Raw genomic sequence first — 18737 nt, 5'->3', positions numbered from 1 at the left:
GTACATATGAATGATAAGCCAAGTATTGAGGGTTGTGACCCTTTCTAAGTTGAAGGAGAGACCGGATTTGTATGGAGATGATGACCAAGTCCCTTCTTCACAATGGGAGGGTAGCCTTTTAAATGAGATGAAGTTCCCAAGGGCAGAAGAAAAAGCATACTTGAATAGCTTGTTTAAGTGATGGATGAGACCATGATCCCCTTTGTGTGGAATATTCTCATAACATCTCTTTATATTCCAAGAATAAAGGAAGGATGCTTCTTTTGGTAGATTAAGAATGCAATCGTAGAACAACTCTATAATCCACCAAGATTGCAAGTGGATATTGTGACAAAGGAGAGCTTGTTGGTTGAGTTTTTTTAATCTCTATTTTAGAAGGGGGATGCATGTGTTTAAGATACATGCCACGAGAAGAGATACCTTAAAGTAACAATAAGAAGCTCTACCTTTGATCCACCTAAAAGTGTCTATTTATTTTGTAAGATATAGCTATGAGATATGGCAAGGTGGGATGATGAGGAGTCTCTAGTTGAGCAAGATAAGTGGTGATCACCCTTTTTATTTCATCAACCTGTTCTCTGCAAAGCTCAAAGTCTTCCCCTTGTAGTCATTTTTTTGCTTTCATATATACTTTTTGCAAATCAGGACTACATTGTTTGGGGTTTTATCTACACAAGTAATAAATAACTTTTTTTAGTATTCTTAATTTCATCAGACAAGTCAAGATATGATTTGTGATGTAATTTGATTCATAGATACTTGATACAATACTCATGAAGAAATTTAGACATTTGTTGTTGTGAAATGTGATGTGGTATGATAATGCAACCCATCTCAATGAGAGTAAATAGAACATGTGTTAGATCTTGAAATGCTGGGGATGGCCGTGAAGCGAGCACAACTAGGCGAGCAAATGATCAATTTTGCAAGTTTGCAACAAAGCCAGCGAGCAAAGCCCTTAAGGTTCTTTCACACACACACACACAACTTTAAAGTTGAAATGAAATAAAACTAGATGAAATTATACCGTTTCACAAAAATGTTGCTCTGTAGATGTCAAAATGAGATGAAATTATATTTTTTCATAAAAATGAGCAAATGATCAATTTTGCAAGTTTGCAACAAAGCCGGTGAGCAAGGCTTTTAAGGTTCTTTTTCAAAGAGAGAGAGTCAAAGAGAGAGAGAGAGAGAGAGAGAGAGAGTTGAAATGAAATAAAACTAGATGAAATTATACCTTTTCACAAAAATGTTGCTCTGTAGATGTCAAAATGAGATGAAATTATATTTTTTCATAAAAATGAGCAAATGATCAATTTTGCAAGTTTGCAACAAAGCCGGTGAGCAAGGCTTTTAAGGTTCTTTTTCAAAGAGAGAGAGAGTCAAAGAGAGAGAGAGAGAGAGAGAGAGAGAGAGTTGAAATGAAATAAAACTAGATGAAATTATACCTTTTCACAAAAATGTTGCTCTGTAGATGTCAAAATGAGATGAAATTATATTTTTTCATAAAAATGAGCAAATGATCAATTTTGCAAGTTTGCAACAAAGCCAGTGAGCAAGGCTCTTAAGGTTCTTTCACAGAGAGAGAGTCAAAGAGAGAGAGAGAGAGAGAGAGAGAGAGAGAGAGTTGAAATCAAATAAAATTAGATGAAATCATATCTTTTTCACAAAAATGTTGCTATGTAGATGTCAAAATGAATTAAAATTATATTTTTTTCATAAAAATATTGCTTTGGGTCAACACATTGAAGAACAAAGATATTCTTAATTTTAAACCCTTGCAAGATGGACATAAATAATAGACACATTGAAGAACTAAGATATTCTTAGTTTTAAACCCTTGCGAGATGGACATAAATAATCGTCACAAAAACCTTTGAGCCTTCAACCTGCTTAGGTTCGTTTGGCCTGTGTGAGCATATCATGCACAATATTGGGAGCTATTTTGCTTTGGTGAATATGCATGCTAACGTGCACATCTTGACCAAGAGTTATCAGGAACACATAGTATAAGTGTGAACATGCAAGATATCTTTTCTTCAAAGAAACACGTTCTTGAAATTCCTTGCACGAGCACGATGGATTCTTCCGAACCACAACATCAATCAGCTCTGGATCTGAATCCGCTGAGTTCCACACCTTCAGTTTGAACACCTCTTCAATGCCAATCTTCTTCACCACAGTATCTTCCACATGCATTCTTCGAGTCAATGCATAAGTTACTTGTGTATATGCAAGCTTTGACACACCTGGTCTGTAAGGAAGGCGCTGCCTCTCCTCTACATTTGGGTCACTTGTCAGTGGAGTTGTGGCATCAATGACTGCCTGAATTTGTGTCAATGGAAAACCAAAGTCAAATCCTCCAACCACTAACTTCTTTGCCTCTACTTTCTTCATGTGTGTCCCTTTTTCAATCGGCCAAATTGTGGGAAGACTACTAGGAGCATGTAGCACAACCTTACTAATTTTCCAGCAATGTCTAACATCTGTGTTGCAAAAGTAGCAAAACTTCTCCTTCTTCCATTGGACCATCTGGCAGTCACTCCAGACGCACAGTGCTATCTCACCCCCGCGAACAAGTGCATCACATTTCTTTCCAGGTGCCCAGTTGCTACACTTGATCCTACTCGCCATCGGCACTCTCCTCAATGCCCACATGGTGGGATGCACTTCCACCTCACATGCCTCAAGATCATGCAATAGGCTTTCAGCATTGTCTCCTACTTTACCCTTTCCATGAATGATAGCTTCTTGTCTGTCTACTGTACATAGTTGTCCTCCGGATGATGGATGCACCTTGCTTCATCTTTGTTGTCCTTTTTATCCAGTGACCTCTTGACCCGAAGGGTCTTCTTTTCACCTTTAAAGTTAATTCGTTGCGAAAACATTGGAGTCCCAGAAATTGCATCATCCACTACCTTTGTAGTTTCAACCGGTGATGGTGTTTTGGCCTGTCGTGATATTGCTCTATCGATCAACACCTCTAGAGTGGGCCCCGTTCCAATCAGTTTCCCCTCAAAGAAAGCAAGCTGCCTTGCACATTGAAAGTACGCATTGACAAGGTCGGTGATGCATGCATCATACATACTAATTTTATGTTTATACCCCTCTCCAGCGAGCCATGAACCATGCTTAGATTCTGAAAGATTAGTCCTTGGCACCAGTGCATTGGCTATGGGCTCATTGTCCACAAGCACAAAGTTGCCCCAACAACTAGCCCTGTGATGCCACCAACCAAGCCAACTCTCAAGCTTCCGAATTGAGCTATCCAATGCCTTCCCTGTTGTCCACCATGCCCTTATTCGCCTAAAATGCTCAAGTGCATCAGACCTAGTAGATGCATTTCTCCAGCTCTCACACATGTCTAGATGGGTGGCCCTAAAGGGTGATGCAATATATCGATCTGTATGAATTCTGAGGCTTTCCTTCCAATGGAAAAGGCAAGATCTCTCTCGACCAACCATCTCCTTTCCATCATTGAACACAGCTCTCACTGCACACCAATTTGCACCTGCTTCATCAGCCATGAACCCTGCAAATAGCGGTTTTCTACCACCATGCTCTATCATGACCCTTACTAAGTTCTCCCAGAACATAATCTGCACCACCTCGTCCTCCTCTCTAAACTCACAAGTGGAAATTGTAAGCAGCTCTGCAACACTGCACAAACATGGTGAAATGGAAATTAGCCACAAAATTTACATCACTGAGCTAGGTCAAATCAATACTTACAAGTGATCATAGACATGCGCCCCCATGGTATGCCAGCCACTCTCAATTCTGTGCACGTGATCAAAACAGACCCAAGATTGCCTAAGATCACCGGTACCAACAGTGTCCATCCTTTTCACTATGCTAACCCCTGATCCTTCACCGGTTGTGGACATTTTGAATAGAAAGCATCTCTCGTCCCCTGAATTTGCTTGTAGTGGGAATCAAGAACCATGAAAGAATTCAAAATGAAATTTTCTCTTCAACTCAAGAATTGCCTCAAACCCATCACCTGCAGGTCTATTTGCTCGTCTACTTTGCACTACCATTTGTTTCAACCTGTCAAGTAGAACCATGATAGATTAGCACAAATAATGTCAAGTTGTCAAGAGTAGTACAATTAGTTGAACCTACTTCTTAAGGTTCACCAATGCGTCCATTTCTCTTGACATCTCTCTCAACTCCTGCTCAGACATAAACTCTGATGGTCCCTTGTCCTGATCTGTGAAAACACGAAGTACCATTTCCTTTCCAATTATCATTTGTACTCTCCTTGGCCCCGCACTATGATCCATGCTAACAACCTGAGACACAAGCTTATGAACATTCCTGAGTGAACTCCTGCACATTCCTTTGCAAACATCATGAGAGTGTTCCCCATAGTGGATAAAAAGTCGAGAATGTGATGTGCCTTTGGGCATAAAGTAGTAAGCAATGGTAGGACATGTCCCAATGCAAAGAGGGGTATGCTTGCAAAAGAAACACTCTATATTACCAAAGCTCCCGCAAGCATAGCTACCAACTATGGGAGACTTAAGAAGCTCACCACACCAATGAAGCTTGTTGGCTGACCCTGTCCTTGCAAAGAATGGACAACGCTCATTCACACATTTCAGTGAACCACCACACATGCTTTTGCGAAGAGTCAATTCATTGAGGGCCCTTGTCTGAGTTTGAGGTTTGGTCCAGAGGTTACCATCGTACTTCTGCTCCATGCCCTCCATTTGACATCCATCCACCAATTCAAAGATTGTGTTATTTGGGGTTTTTGCAAGCAGCTCACGGACCCTCCCCAACAGCGTGCACTTTGCTATAACTCTACGGAGAATGTCATTTGGATTCAACCGTCTGACAATCTCGAAGGATGATATATTAGATGACAAATCATCATCCTCCACTTCAATTGGCTCTGCACTACCCGGTGTCGGATTGTTAAAAAGTTTGTTTGAAGGAGTGTTGTCTCTAATTTCCTCCTCCAAAATACTGCACCAAACAGAAGAAATAGGTCAACAAGAAATCCAATAAATCATGGATTGACAAGTGTGTACCAACTAACATTGGGGAAAGATTGGAGGCACCAAGCTCGGACTCTACTTTGGTAGAATGCAAGCTTGCAATATAGTATTGTGACAAATCACAGCTGAGAAGAAAGTAGCTATCATCATCAAGCCCCAGTCTCCTTTGCAAAACAGACACTGGTTGCAGAACCCCATCACACTCTGCCAATACCTGCAATTGAACCGTTCCAATTTCACTGGAGCTTGCTCGAGAGACCAGATTTCAATGCATAGATGAGGTAGAAACAATTGCTACCCCATCGAGAAAAGGGACTTCAATTGCAGCACCATTAAGGTCTCCCAAGAAGATTTTGGCAGTGCACCTATAATCAAATATCTAATTTTTTGCATAAAAATGAAAAAATTAATTTTAGAAAAACCAGGGAACAGGCCAGTGCTCCAAAAAATACACATAATTCACTACATGCTTCTTAAAATACACTACATGCCTCTTAGAATACACTACAGGCCAAGGACCCGCTATTAACTAAGGCGGGTCAAGTAATTAAGGCGGCTATATCAAGTAAAATCAAGTAATCAAGTAATTAAGGCGGGTCGTTAGTCTGTCCAGGGGGAAGCTAGTCGCACAGGGCTACGTACATTCTATGAAGGAAGGATCTCATAAGCAAGGTATGACATCCCCTGAGTGACATCACAGGGCAAGGTCAAGGAGAACTGCAGAAAAGAATTACAGGTCACTCAAGAGGACGGGTAAAGAAACGTGGCCGCCCAAGGGTTTTTTCCTACAAGGTGTTCCCACGAGCTCTCAATACATCCCTCACCCAGCCTCGTCCCATTTGCTTGCAAGAGGAGGCGTTGCTCCTTGCCTTGCTTTGCACTCATGCCTTTACCAGTTTCCCTATTGGACAGAGGATGCCCTCCCTCCCTTTGCACATGCTCTACGAATTTCCTTCTCTACGAATTTCCTTCTCTATCGGACAGGCTCTATCTCCCTTGCAATATGCGCCTAGCTGCCTTGGCTCCACAAACTGCATAGAAAACAGAACCAGCCCTGCCATGCCATCGCCATCATCTTCGACAAAGACAAAGACATTGTAGTCTTCCATGGCAGAGCGCACAGATTAGGTCAAAGCTCACGTCATCATTTGACGAAGCAGAGCTCAGGTGGCCGCCCAAGGTAGGTGATCATTTGACGAAGCAAAGCTGCAACCAGAGTAGGAAAACAGGTGGAGATTGGGTGGAGATGAAGAAGGCATTGCTCATGCCATGCAACCCCCTCAAGGAGTTTTCACCACGCAGCAAAGTGAGTCAGCCATCATGAATTTCTTTGCTTGTTCAAGTGCGCTCAGCGCACTTGAACAAGCATTGAAATTCATGCTCAATTTTCTAACCTTAAAACTCAGCAAAATCAGCATGCTCGGTTTTTGAAAGTTCACTTCCCATGTTCTGTGTGTCTGATGAGGTCGACTCAGAACCTCAAAGCGCCATCGTGTGTACCTTAGCCTTCGTATACTTCTCTGTAGCATGGCTTTTCTTGCCTCACAAAATTCGAGTGAGCGTAGGTTTGCATATCTCAGATGACTTTAAGCACATGCAGAATGTAGTTATGGATCTCTTGATCAGCTGGTAAAGAGGGTAAGTTATCTATTTATGCTATGCTCTATTAAGATCACCAGACTCCAGTTGTGTCGAAAGGATATTGCAAATCGAAGGCTGCATCAGTCGTATCTAGTTCTTACCAATGTTCGCAAAATGGTAATGCTAATCAGAGCATTGTGGTCAAACTATGGCTATGGTTTGCAGGATAGCAATGGCTTGCATTTAGATAGGAATAAAATGTTATAAACTATGACCTGGTATGGTAGCTTATAAACTATGACATGGTAGCTTAAAAACGTGCATCTCTGCGAGAAGTGATTAGTGAATAATCTTTGATTGTTCAAGTGCGCTGAGCGCATTTGAACAATCAAAGACATCCCGGACGTTTTTGCAGTCTGTCCACCTTGGAAAGGCGCCATGGAGCAGCGAAGGGTTGTCCGACATTAGGTTTTACCTGTGACCTTCTTCCATTGTCTTGATGCCTTGATGACTTGGAGGTTTGATGCCGATGAAAATGAGCTTGGGTCTTTGAGTGTTTGATGATCTGTGTTTTTTAGTCATAGTTTTCTTTTGCTCGTACCAATGCATCTATTGCCAGCTGTAGGAATTTGAATGGGCCGGCTACAATGGACCAGTTCTCAAAATTTCACCCTATCTCAAAAAGCCGCCCTGTTTAAACTATAGTGGAGACGCGGTTCTCTAAAAGCCACCTTGTTTTAACTATATTTATAGTGGAGCCGCCTTTTCCGTGATGACGGGTCAGCCTCGACTTTGTGACAGGCACTTGTGTGTGTGGGGGGCAATGACTTTGTGACAATCACTTGTGTGTGTGGGCCAATGGTCTTGAACGACTTGGCAAGCACTGTGTGGTTAGCTTTGGTGTTGTCGTGTTATACTAACTAGATGTCATGGGTGACAAGGTCAGTTTGCATGAAAGCTAAATGTTTCTTAGTTGTTGAATCCGAACTTCCAATGGTTAAAAAGAGGAAAATTTTACAGGCTATTAGCAGAGCAGGTAGCTCAAGGACTTCCACAAGAAGGGGTGATTTGCTCAGTACACTAGATCAAGCTCACATCCCTCCAAGGAAGCAATCCTGACCACGAAGCTGAAGTGTCCCCAGAGAAGCATGCCGACCCTATTGATGTTGTCATGGAAGCGATTCCTAACCCAGACCAAGTTGTGGGTGTTGTTGTTGGAACTGACAATGGCTCAGGGGATCAGGATGAATTTGCCGAAGAAGCCCAAGAATTAGTAGCTGCCAGTGTAGCTGGGCCTGACCAGGCGGATGATGATGGTCAGTCTGAGAGTGTCTCCACCCAGGCCACTACCTTAGACCCGGCTACCACAGGAAAGAAAAAGATAGAGATCTATGGAAAAATTTTGGAAACTTCAACGCCACACGCATTTTTGGAGAGGATCAAAGTGAAGCACGTCCAACCACCCCCTATGGTCCCACTGTGCAGAATGCTTCCAACCGAGGCAGTTAGGAAGATTAGCCCACTTACAGAGAGGACTGTGTCAAGGAGCTTCAAGAAAATGGGTGGCTATATTCCCAGCAAAGGGGCCTTCACTGTCAGTAGCTATGATTTGGAGGGAGAACAAACTTTGTTAATAGATGCAATGCATGAGAGCTGGGATGATGGGTGGAAGGAATTGAACCAGAGGTACGAGGAGGAATTGCATCAGAGCGAGGAGTGGGGTCCCTATCTTACAGGCAGAATGTTGCATATCTTGGATGGGAACAACAGACATCGAGCATGGATGGCTTGCATAGCTGAGGGTAAGATCATATTTAGCCATTTTTAATTTGCTGCATAGCTGATTGTAAAACTTGTATTGATTTGTCCTCAGCACAATCCTCTGGAACAAGCAAGCATTGTAGTGTTTTATGCAATTTTCTAGAGTTTAGGAAGCAAGATGATGAAGAATTACTTTTCTCCCTGTCACGCTTAAACAAGTAAGCTCCATTGGTCTTTACTGTGAATGAATTTCCATTAATAAATTTACTGTGAATGAACTGCCATTAATAAATTTCTTTTTCTTTGATTTTTGTCTGACATAGGATAAATGAGTTTGCCTTTGTGCCAACCACATTTGGGGATAGACTCTTCCAGCTTAGGAAGCTAGGTGAGTCTGACAAGAGCACACTTTTGTCCTACCTGGAAGAAGAGGACAAAGCATGGGTGGAATCAGAGATGAGGATTCTAGGTGGTCGGGGTAAGAAGAGTTGGTTTTCATTGCCCATTCAAATCATGACCTGGCTAATCTTCAAGGATGACATGGAACAAAAAATTGAAGAGCAGTCAAAGGGGCTTCTTATTGATGACAAAGGTAGCCGTGACAAGATTATAAGGAACGTGGAGACACTTTATCGAGGTAAGACATCAAAGTTTGCAAGGATTGCAGACCCAAGCAATGGGGAGAAGTATTGGAATGTTGTGTTGTCACTGCCTTGGCATGAGCCATCCACCCACATTTCCACTGAGGAGAAACTGAATATGATAGGATCATCAATGATTAGCGATGCTAATAAAGCTCAGATTGTGCACATGCTGGACAACCACAATGCAAACCAGAGAACTTTGGAGGGACTCCCAAATGACAAAGCTAAGGTTCGTGATTGGCTGCATATGTATTGCTTTTGGTTGCAATTGGCAGACCATGGTCGTATACTCATACAAGAGATAAGGGAAGTCGATCATGTGCCTCCACCTCCTGAATCTCGTTGGAACTCATACGTACAGCTATGTAGAATGAGGTTATTTCGAAAGGCTTTCAAGACTAATGAGGGGGGAATAAAGTTTTCTAATGAGCCTGATCTTCAGCCCGCTCGGCCTGAAGACAGTTACAACACGGGTGCTTTACAGGTGCAACTCCTTTCTTTTGTTGTTTCTTCAATTTACTATCTGTTTGATCTCTTGTAGATGGCTCCGAAAAGAGCATGCTGAGAAACATATAGCAGAAATACTTGCCATGGAGTACGTTTGGAAATAGGAGGACCAGCCGGTTTACATGTACCAAGATGTGAAACTTGGTAGGGTAAGTATAGCTCTTTGATGATTCAATGAGCTCCTCTTGCAAATAATGTTGTCATGGCCCATGACAAGTGCACATTTATGTAGCATCTGAGTGAGGTGGAGACAAGGCACTGCCCTTGGTGGCTGGACTTGCTTGGTCAATGGGCACCAGAGGAGGAATTAGAGTTGTATGACTTGCACAAGACACAATTGCAGATGGGGACAACAAAACATCAAGAGCGAGGGGAGGACTCAATATCTCACTTTGCCTCCACTGGGTCAGCAGTATCTAGGAGTAGTGGCAAGAGGCCTCCAATGCCAGTAAACCTCGGCAAAGAAATAGTTAATAAATACTTGGCGGCACAACAGCAGTCTGAAAGGGAAAGGACAACCACCTTAGGAGCGTCCAGCAGTAAGGGCACTTATGTTCCACCTGAATTGAAACCAGCAGGTAAGGCTAAAAGATAGAAATGTCTTTGGTACTATCAAGTACGTGCCGGCGCCTAAAAGAAGAGTTGTGTGCAGGCACTGTGTTTTGCTTTCATGTTCAGGTGGAGGACTTGTGGAAGGCAATGACTAACCCAATCGAGAGCGAGGAGCTGACCTCTAGTGTATCTGAGGCACTGACTATTGTCTGCAGCGTAGGGAGGATTAAAGGGAAGCAAGTAGACAACTGTGTTGATCTAATAATTGCTGACTTTCCTTCTAATGTAGCGGTGGAAGGATTTTCCCAGAAGAAGGTTCCGGGGTGGAATAGGCTTGGCCCAATGACATTTGAGAGCACTTTCAAGCTGGCAGACCTCTACCTTTCTGACTTGGGATATCTAGTTTGCTTGTATCCACTGGAGGAAGGAGTGTCTATTGAGCGCATAGCCACCAGATTGGGGTTTGCAATGTTTCAACAACAGATTGTCCATTGCACTCCACCAATTGGAACCGAAATCGGGCACATTGTCATGCATGTGAGTCTCCCTCCATTTGGTTTGGGTTGTTGTTTGTGGCCAAGTATTGAGTGATATATCTTCTTATGATTTGGAGTGGTTGTGCTTTTAGGTGTCTTGTTTAATGCTATCGGTTTTTGTGAGATCATCCACCCCAATCACAACTCTTGATGTACATGAGGACCAGCTAGCAAAGATGGACCTGGGCGAGGGTTTTCAATCAGCAAAGGACATAATATATGATGTGTAGGAACCTAATTGATGCTTTGAATCTATGCATAGGACATTTAATCTTGAAAGAATGTGCATGAAGGTAACAATGTGTAATTTTATGGCTGCTCTATCATGCAGGGTTCCCCTTGAGGATATTTCAGTACGCAAGGGAAAGCCTTGGCGAGGTGGGACTCAGCGTGGCGAGAAGTTGGCAAAGTACATAATATCCTTGTTTAGTTTCATTGAAGACACAGTGCTCGACCTCTTTGCAGGCACAGGAACGTTTGGGTTGGCTGCTGCCTTCATGGGTCGCCATGTTTTGATGTTTGAAGGAGACGATCGGATCTATTCTAGACTCCTTCTTCCTTATCGGAGTATTGAATTGTAGTTGACATGTTGGAAATGTTTTTCATTGGTATATGGTTGAAATTGTTGTGTACACATAAGGCTATATGCACCGGATTTGTTCTAGACTCCTTCCTTATCGGAGTATTGAACTATAGCTGACATGTTGTATGTTTTGCATTGGTGTTTGGTTGAAATTTTGTGTTCACATAAGGCTATATGCATATTGTTGTGTTCGAGATAATCTCTACATTTTGCTGTCAAGTTTTATTGAGTCTACTTTGTGCATCAGGTTGAGAAATTTTTTGAGAATTGTAGTGTTCTACATCAGGTTGCTCAAGGTTAATTCAATTAGTTTCCTGCTAAACAGTGAAGTGAAGTTGAGCGTGAAGTATTCTCTGTCATCATTGATGAATCCTAGCCCTCAAGCTCCAAAAGATGTGGTTTGTACATTGAATCTAGTTTCTAAGGGATCTCTTTAGTGTGAAATTGGATTCTTCTTTTTCATATCGCCAGCTTTGTCCAATTAATGCCTACATGTCGTAACAACGCCTCAAACAAGAAGAAAAGTGGGCTTGTAAAGGTGCAAGATTCCCGAGCTTTACATCAATTGGGATAGTCTAAGTGGGACTTGAACCCCAATCTTGAGGATGCATGGTGTGTGTGAGTGGGGCATGTTTCCTCGCTAGGAAACTTGATAAGAAAAACAATGCATTGTGAAACAAGCAGCGGGATTGCCCAAAAGTTAAACATTTGTTCTTAGATACATTATTGACAGTTTACGATATGAGTAAAAGATTGATGTAATTGGAGAAGTTATGGCCATGGGTGCTTTTCAAACCTGTGTATGGCATTGGAAAATGAGCAAATTATCGAACAAAATTTCTTTAGAAGATATAGCTGGGAAAGTTAGGGCTAACAAAATGCAGAGATTATCTCAAACACAACACATGCAAATTGAGTCTACTTTGTGTATCAGGTTGATTTTTTTTTTGAAAATTGTAGTGTTATGCGTCAGGTTGCTCAAGGTTAATTCAATTAGCTGAACAGTGGTGTGGCTATTTGAAGCATCAAGCTGTAGCTCCTCTTTGATGAAAATGGGTCACAATTAGAGGCTCGCTAATGCCTGCATACATGCATATTTTTGTCAATGCAAAACCTGGCCCTTCATCCAACGATGGCTGGGGGAACGTTAGCTTCCTATCCTCACCCAGGAAGCAGAAGGAATTGGCTGGACTTTTCCTTTCCTCACCCCTTCACTAAGACTCGAGAAGAATAAAATACTACCTGACAAAACATCACAAACCAAACACTAGCTGTTAAACTTCAGCCGACTCCTACATGTTTGTCGATTATGTAGTCAACCTCACCTGTCTCAATTGTGGAACCTCACACTACGACTGATTGTTGTACGAATTCCAGTTGTTTCTCCTCCATAGGATGCATTTGGCCTTTTGATTTCCCGCACTTGTCCTTTGCACCGAATGACAGTCTTTTGATGTTTTAACTGCAAGACAAATTACTTCATAGGATCTTCCTTTGCTGCCTTCTTTGAAACTTTGAGCCGTTTTGCTGCCCGCCCAACACCCGTTATCTCAAACTAGAAAGAATATTTGGATCAGCAAGAATATTCGTAAATTCGGATCAACAAGAATATTTGCAATTGGATTATAAATTCGTGCAACCCCACTTCCACAAGGATATGAACCTGCAACCCGACCTTTGCCAACAAAGTGCAGAATCATCTCTCTGTTTTGCATACACGCTGCAGGGAAACAAACAGAGAAAGTTCAAGGTTTTTTTTTTGGGGGGTTTGCTATACTTTGGGCACTTTTACCTTTGGTTTAACCAATTATTCATGGCCTTGTCAATTTGTCTCTGTACATTGTGTGGATGATGTCTTGCACTATAACACCCTCTATGACACCAAATCTTGTATGCTAACTGCTCACCTATTTTATTGTTGTCGTAAAAAGTGATTTGCACTCTACTCCCTGCTCACTTCATGTGGCTCGCTTCATACTCACACCCGAAATGCTAAGGTCAAATTTGCTGGCTTCATTAGGAAAGAAATGGACTCATTTTTGGGCCTTTCAACTCTAGTGAGAGAATGCTCCTTAGCCAATAGGAAGAAGACTAACGTTACGTTGAAAAAACATTTTTTCTCATTTTGAAAATGTCCATGAAAACCATTTTGGTGAAATTGTCACTATCATGAGAAAAGTAAGGTGCTTGATAATGACATCTGGCACAAGCGTCGAACGCCTTTTTATGACCCGTTGTTGCTATCCTATAAAGTGAAGTACTTGTACTTGTGCATTTCGCACAAGTATCAATCACCTTTTTATGAAGTACTCGCAATTTAAATGCGAAAATATTGTACTTGATAGTGATTGATAGAGGTACTATTTAAAACTATGAAGGAGTCAGAACCAAGCGAATAGGGGCGTTTGAGGGGTCTCTGGGACCTCTATTCGCTTGGTTCTGACCTCATGAGGCCCTAAGATTAAGATATAGCACTTTTTAAGCCCACGGATGCGTCCGGAACGTACAAAAACCATAGGATAGCTCTTTAAAACACTGAAATCTGAGGTCTCTAGCTCAATATAGCACTTTTTAAGCCCACGGATGCGTCCGGAACATCCAAAAACCATAGGATAGCTCTTTAAAACACTTAAATCTGACGCCTCTAACTCAAGATATAACATTTTTAAGCCTAGGGCCTCATGAGGTCAGTACCAAGCGAATAGAGGTCCCAGAGACCCCTCAAGCGCCCCTATTCGCTTGGTTCTGACTCCTTCATAGTTTTAAATAGTACCTATCAATCACTATCAAGTACAATCTTTTCGCATTTAAATTGCGAGTACTTCATAAAAAGGTGATTGATACTTGTACCTCTATTCCGTGGCATTATTTATGTATTTTGAAAACAACTCTTATGTGTTTTCTCTCATCGCACATCACATCACTCATTAAGATTCACAGACATGGAATTTTGTGTACACTTAAGTTGGGCTCTCGAAAAGCATTTTGTACGAGCATGCATTTAAGGGATTGAGAAAACTTTTACGTATGTACTATGAGAAATAGAATTCCAAAAAAAAACTTTTGCATTTTTCATAATTACCTCTCTCTATGCTGAGTTGGCGTTTCTTACAGAGCTCAAAATTGAGTCCAAGTTTCTCCTAATGGAGGGAATATGATTAAGTCCTTGGCTTCTTAAAGTCATTAAAGAGGGGCCAAAGAGACCATGAAGGTGAGTAGTTACAACATGCCCTCTTTTAGTATGAAAGACATCAGGGTGAAAGGAGAAAAGACATTGTTGGGGGTTTCCATCATTGCATAGCTCCAATGACCAACAAAATTATCAATCCAGAGGGATGAGCTACCCGACTAGGGCATGGAAACACACACAATTAGTGAGCTAATCATGGCAACACAAATGGTGACACTACGAGGTGATCTCCTCGGCCTATGGAGGAGCTACGCCACAATGATGGGTAATCTCCACATCCACTTTCCTTCACCTCCAATCAACCCAGTCACACACACGAACGATTGAAAGATGCACATAACACTAATCCTATCATGAAACACACTAATCGCAATCACACACACATAGATCTATCGAGCACCACACTCCAATCAAACCTACATGCACACACAAGCAAAAGAGGACAAAGATTAGAGAGGGATTAACCACTAATTAGTTACGATCTAGCTAATCAAAGCATCATAGGCAATCATGAGAAGCATGAGAGAGGCATAGTGAAAGAGAATTAAGCATTGATTAGTGTTAACCAAGTCACATGAGCAAGGAGAAGCTCAAGGACTCCATAGCCACACACCTCAAGAGTTCTCACCAAAGAGTGCTCTCAACAAATGAGCTTGAGAACCCTAATTTCTTACAAATTGCTTTATATACCTAGGGTAAAAATATGCAATGTTCGGGCGCCCAAGGCCGTTAGGGCACACTAGCTGACCTGTTCTTTACAGCGTGGAACTCCCATTGAGCCCGTAACACATTAAAATATTACAATGGCTTGAAATAAACCAAGAATTTACAATATATAACCATTTTAGGAAAATGTGTAACTGCAATCTTTACTGCTTCTTCATGTTGATCTTCAATGTGCATCCGTACGTCTTTGGTCTTTAGCAGCTCCGGTTAACTGATGTTATTTTTTGTGTTGCACTTGTGGCACTAAACCATAAGCCAAATAGCCAAAAACATGCATGTGCTCAATAGATGGCTTTCTATCATGCCATGCTTCATATGGAGTCATAGACTGCAACTCTTTTGTAGGACACCTGTTGAGTACATAAGTGGCACACATGACAGCGTCGAGCCAAAACAAATGTGGTAAAGCTTGACTCTTGACCATACATCTTGCCATTTTTGTAAGAGACCTGTTTTTTCTCTCAACAACATCATTTTGCTGAGGCATACATGGCACTGTACATTGGTGTTTTATTCCACGACTAGCCAGAAATGCATTAAATTCATGAGCCCCTCGATCAAAACGGAGGAGGGTGCCCATAGTACATTTTGATACATTTTCAACCATAGCCAGAAATTGTTGAAGCACATAAAAATTTCGGACTTCGCTTTATGCGGAAATACCCATGCATGCTTGGAGTGATCATCAATGAAAGCCACGAAGTACAGGTAATTGCCCAAGGACGGAGTTTGCATGGGCCCACAAACATCACTATGCACAAGCTGCAACCTGCATGTGGCCCTAATTGAACCATCCTTTGGAAACTTAGAACGCTGCATTTTACCCAAAATACAGCCTTCACAAACATGTTTGATAGGTGCTTCAAGAGGCGGCAAAGAAGCAACCATATCAGATTTCTGCAAATGCAGCAAACTGGCAAAATTCAGATGCCCAAAATGTGCATGCCAAAGTTTTGCATTTGAAATAGCCCTTGAATCTGCAACTGCATTTGCAAAATTTTGTCCACACTTGTCATACAAAGTGAGCTTATACAGCCCACGGCACAAAAGACCAGATGCAACAATTTCATCACTCACCAAAACTAAGATCATGAACTGTACATCTGTCATCCACAAATTTGACTACAAGTCCAAGTCTAGCAAGTGCGGATACAGACAAAAGATTCTTCTTGATCCCAGGTACATAAAGTGCATCAACAAGTGTAAAAGAAATGTTATTTTTAGCAGGAAGCACAATCTTTCCAACCCCCTAAACCGGATAAGAGGCATTGTTGGCACAAGTGACTGAATTCCCATGAGGGACAAACTCAAGAGAGGTGAACAATTCACGATGTGAGGTAAGGTGCTTTGTAGCACCGCTGTCGAAACGCCACACATGTGAATCTGCAACAACTGACAAGCATGCATCATGGACAACAGGATTGTAAGTGCACTCTATACTAAAAGCCCATTCTGCATCAACATCAGCATCACAGTCTCCTTTTACAAAAGACTCAACAATGGCTGCATTTGTAGTGGAACCAGCATTTGCAGTGGAACCACCCTCTTTCTTCTTAGCCTCTTTGGCCTTCAACTTAGGACACGACTTGATCAAGTGATCATTGGCTTTACAATAATGGCAACGCATCTTCTTTTTGCCCTTATCACCAGAATTGCCAGACGAAGTGCTGCCAGCAGAAGCATTAGGAACAGAATTCTTGCCACTCGCAGCAGAACCATAAGAAGTGCCTGCATTGCTGTTACCACCCTTTCTTTGAGAAGCAATAAAATCCTGTTCAACTGCACGCTGCCTAGTCTTGTTTTTTCTGGAAAGTGACTCTTGCAACAGCAATGTGCATAATGTATCAAACTTGACAACTTCTGGATTTCCTTGGGTCATAAGTCTCCAAGTACTAGCAAAAGTCTGGTAAGGCATCAAGAACAGTCTGCACAACGGAACTGTCTGAAATAACTTCACCTGCAGAAATAAGTTGCTCATTGATATCCTTGACACTAGCAAGGAAAGTGTCCATATCATCTTCCTCATGCATAATCTTCGATTCCAGCTCTTTACGCAGCAAAGCAATTTTAGCCTCATTGCGGCTTGCATAAAGACCTGCTAGAATATCCCCAGCCTGTTTTGCAGATTTTGCTGAACGAATGTGAGGAACAATGGTGCGCTTCACAGACAACACAATCAATGCATGAGCCTGTGCATCCTTTACATCCCAATGAGCTTGTTCTACCGTAGGCAACACAACTCTAATAGCAGCAATCCTTGCAGCAAGACCTGCAACATCCTCAACATCGCCTACATCATCAGAACCAGGACGTACATCAATGCCTTGCACAATATAACAAACGCCCTTTGACACAAGAACATGTTGCATCATGTAAGCCCACATAGGGTAATTGTCCCCATCCAACCTATCCTCAGCAACAAACATCTTGAACACATCTGTGTTGTTGTCAGCCATGGTAAATGTTGCACCTGATGTGAAAACTGCCCGAAAAGAGGAGAAACAAAGCGGGAACAACATGTGCTATATAGCACAAATCATAGAAGACTGTAAGGCACATGTTATGTAGAAAAGGCAATGACAAAAAATCTGCACAAAATGACGAAATAGTTTGTGCAGTACTACTTGTAGTGGAAACGAAGGCCGAAACGAGCCCGAATCAGAAATCTGAGCAGACTGAGCTCTACGAGCAATCTCGAAATTTTTGTCGACCTGTGAACGCTCACCAAAGCTCACTGAAATCGGAGAAAGTGAGCAGGCGTGTGCTGGAGATGCTGGCAACTAAGCCCGGGAGGATACAAACTGCTCTGATACCAGTTGTTGGAATTAGGGTTGCAAAGAAAGGCACACAACTTGGAGAAGACGAAGGAAGCTCAAGGCACACAACTGAGAGTGTGCTACTTGGTGTGTTGTGGAAAGATAGATAGCCCTAGATTGATGGGCGTATATACAATGCTTCGGGGAAAAAACCTCCTAAAGAGGGGAAAAATGTCACCGTGCTCCTAGTGTGTTCACAAACATCACAACCACATGTATATGGTAACACTATTTATGTATACACAAAAATGCATGGAAAACAATATGTTGTGCAAGAAAGATTTTGAGGGATTCTTCAGAAAGATGGTGTAGCTATAAAAGCACATGACATCGCTTTGCAAGCTGGCACCCCTTTAAGAATGGTTTTTGTTGTCGAGGATATGTGCTCTCATCTTACTCTGCACTGTCCGTGAGTGTTGGACTCTACAACACTCCACCAATTGTAAGTTAATAGACTTCGACTCTTATGCTCATCTCATGCAGCATGAGCGACATGACATAGATATGCTCAACTCTTCCAGCTTGAGCGTAAGCCTAATAACTACGACTCTTAACACAGAGTTTAATATGACTTGAAGCTTTGGGACTAATGCTTTGCTCATTTTATGGCTCAGCAGCCTGACTCTGACTATGCCAAAGAGTGTTTTTTGCACCCTGGCGACTTGAGTCTTTACATTCTTGTGCTTACTACAAACATTTCTTCAGGTAAAAGTAAGCTTGAATCCTCAAAAAGAGGATTAATGAAGGACCAAGCTGGCATTGAAGGTTTCTTTTGCCATACCTGTTTTATCATCTTTGAATCAAAATCTTTGTTGGTTGGATTGTCCTTCTTTGATTA

General features: G+C 41.9%; 2 protein-coding genes across 2 annotated transcripts; one reads left to right on the top strand and one right to left on the bottom strand.

Moving 5' to 3' along the window:
- Window positions 1–1890: 1890 nt before the first annotated feature.
- LOC147428562 (uncharacterized) lies at window positions 1891–2631 on the bottom strand. Its single transcript, XM_086496405.1, has one exon. It carries the CDS (start codon window positions 2629–2631, stop codon window positions 1891–1893), a length of 741 nt encoding a protein of 246 aa, XP_086352531.1.
- A 4877-nt stretch (window positions 2632–7508) lies between these two features.
- Window positions 7509–10814, top strand: LOC147428561 (uncharacterized). Its single transcript, XM_086497377.1, has 7 exons — window positions 7509–8386; window positions 8458–8563; window positions 8669–9473; window positions 9601–9645; window positions 9729–10074; window positions 10149–10585; window positions 10677–10814. The coding sequence occupies exons 1-7, from the start codon at window positions 7756–7758 to the stop codon at window positions 10812–10814; spliced, it is 2508 nt and encodes an 835-aa protein (XP_086353503.1). The 5' UTR covers window positions 7509–7755.
- The last annotated feature ends 7923 nt before the right edge of the window (window positions 10815–18737 follow it).

Source organism: Adiantum capillus-veneris, chromosome 23 (assembly GCF_014529385.1).
Source record: "Adiantum capillus-veneris isolate H3 chromosome 23, ASM1452938v2, whole genome shotgun sequence".
Taxonomy (NCBI): Eukaryota; Viridiplantae; Streptophyta; class Polypodiopsida; order Polypodiales; family Pteridaceae; genus Adiantum; species Adiantum capillus-veneris.
The sequence above is the reverse complement of the archived record's forward strand: the minus strand, read 5'-3'. Positions and strand labels throughout refer to the sequence as shown.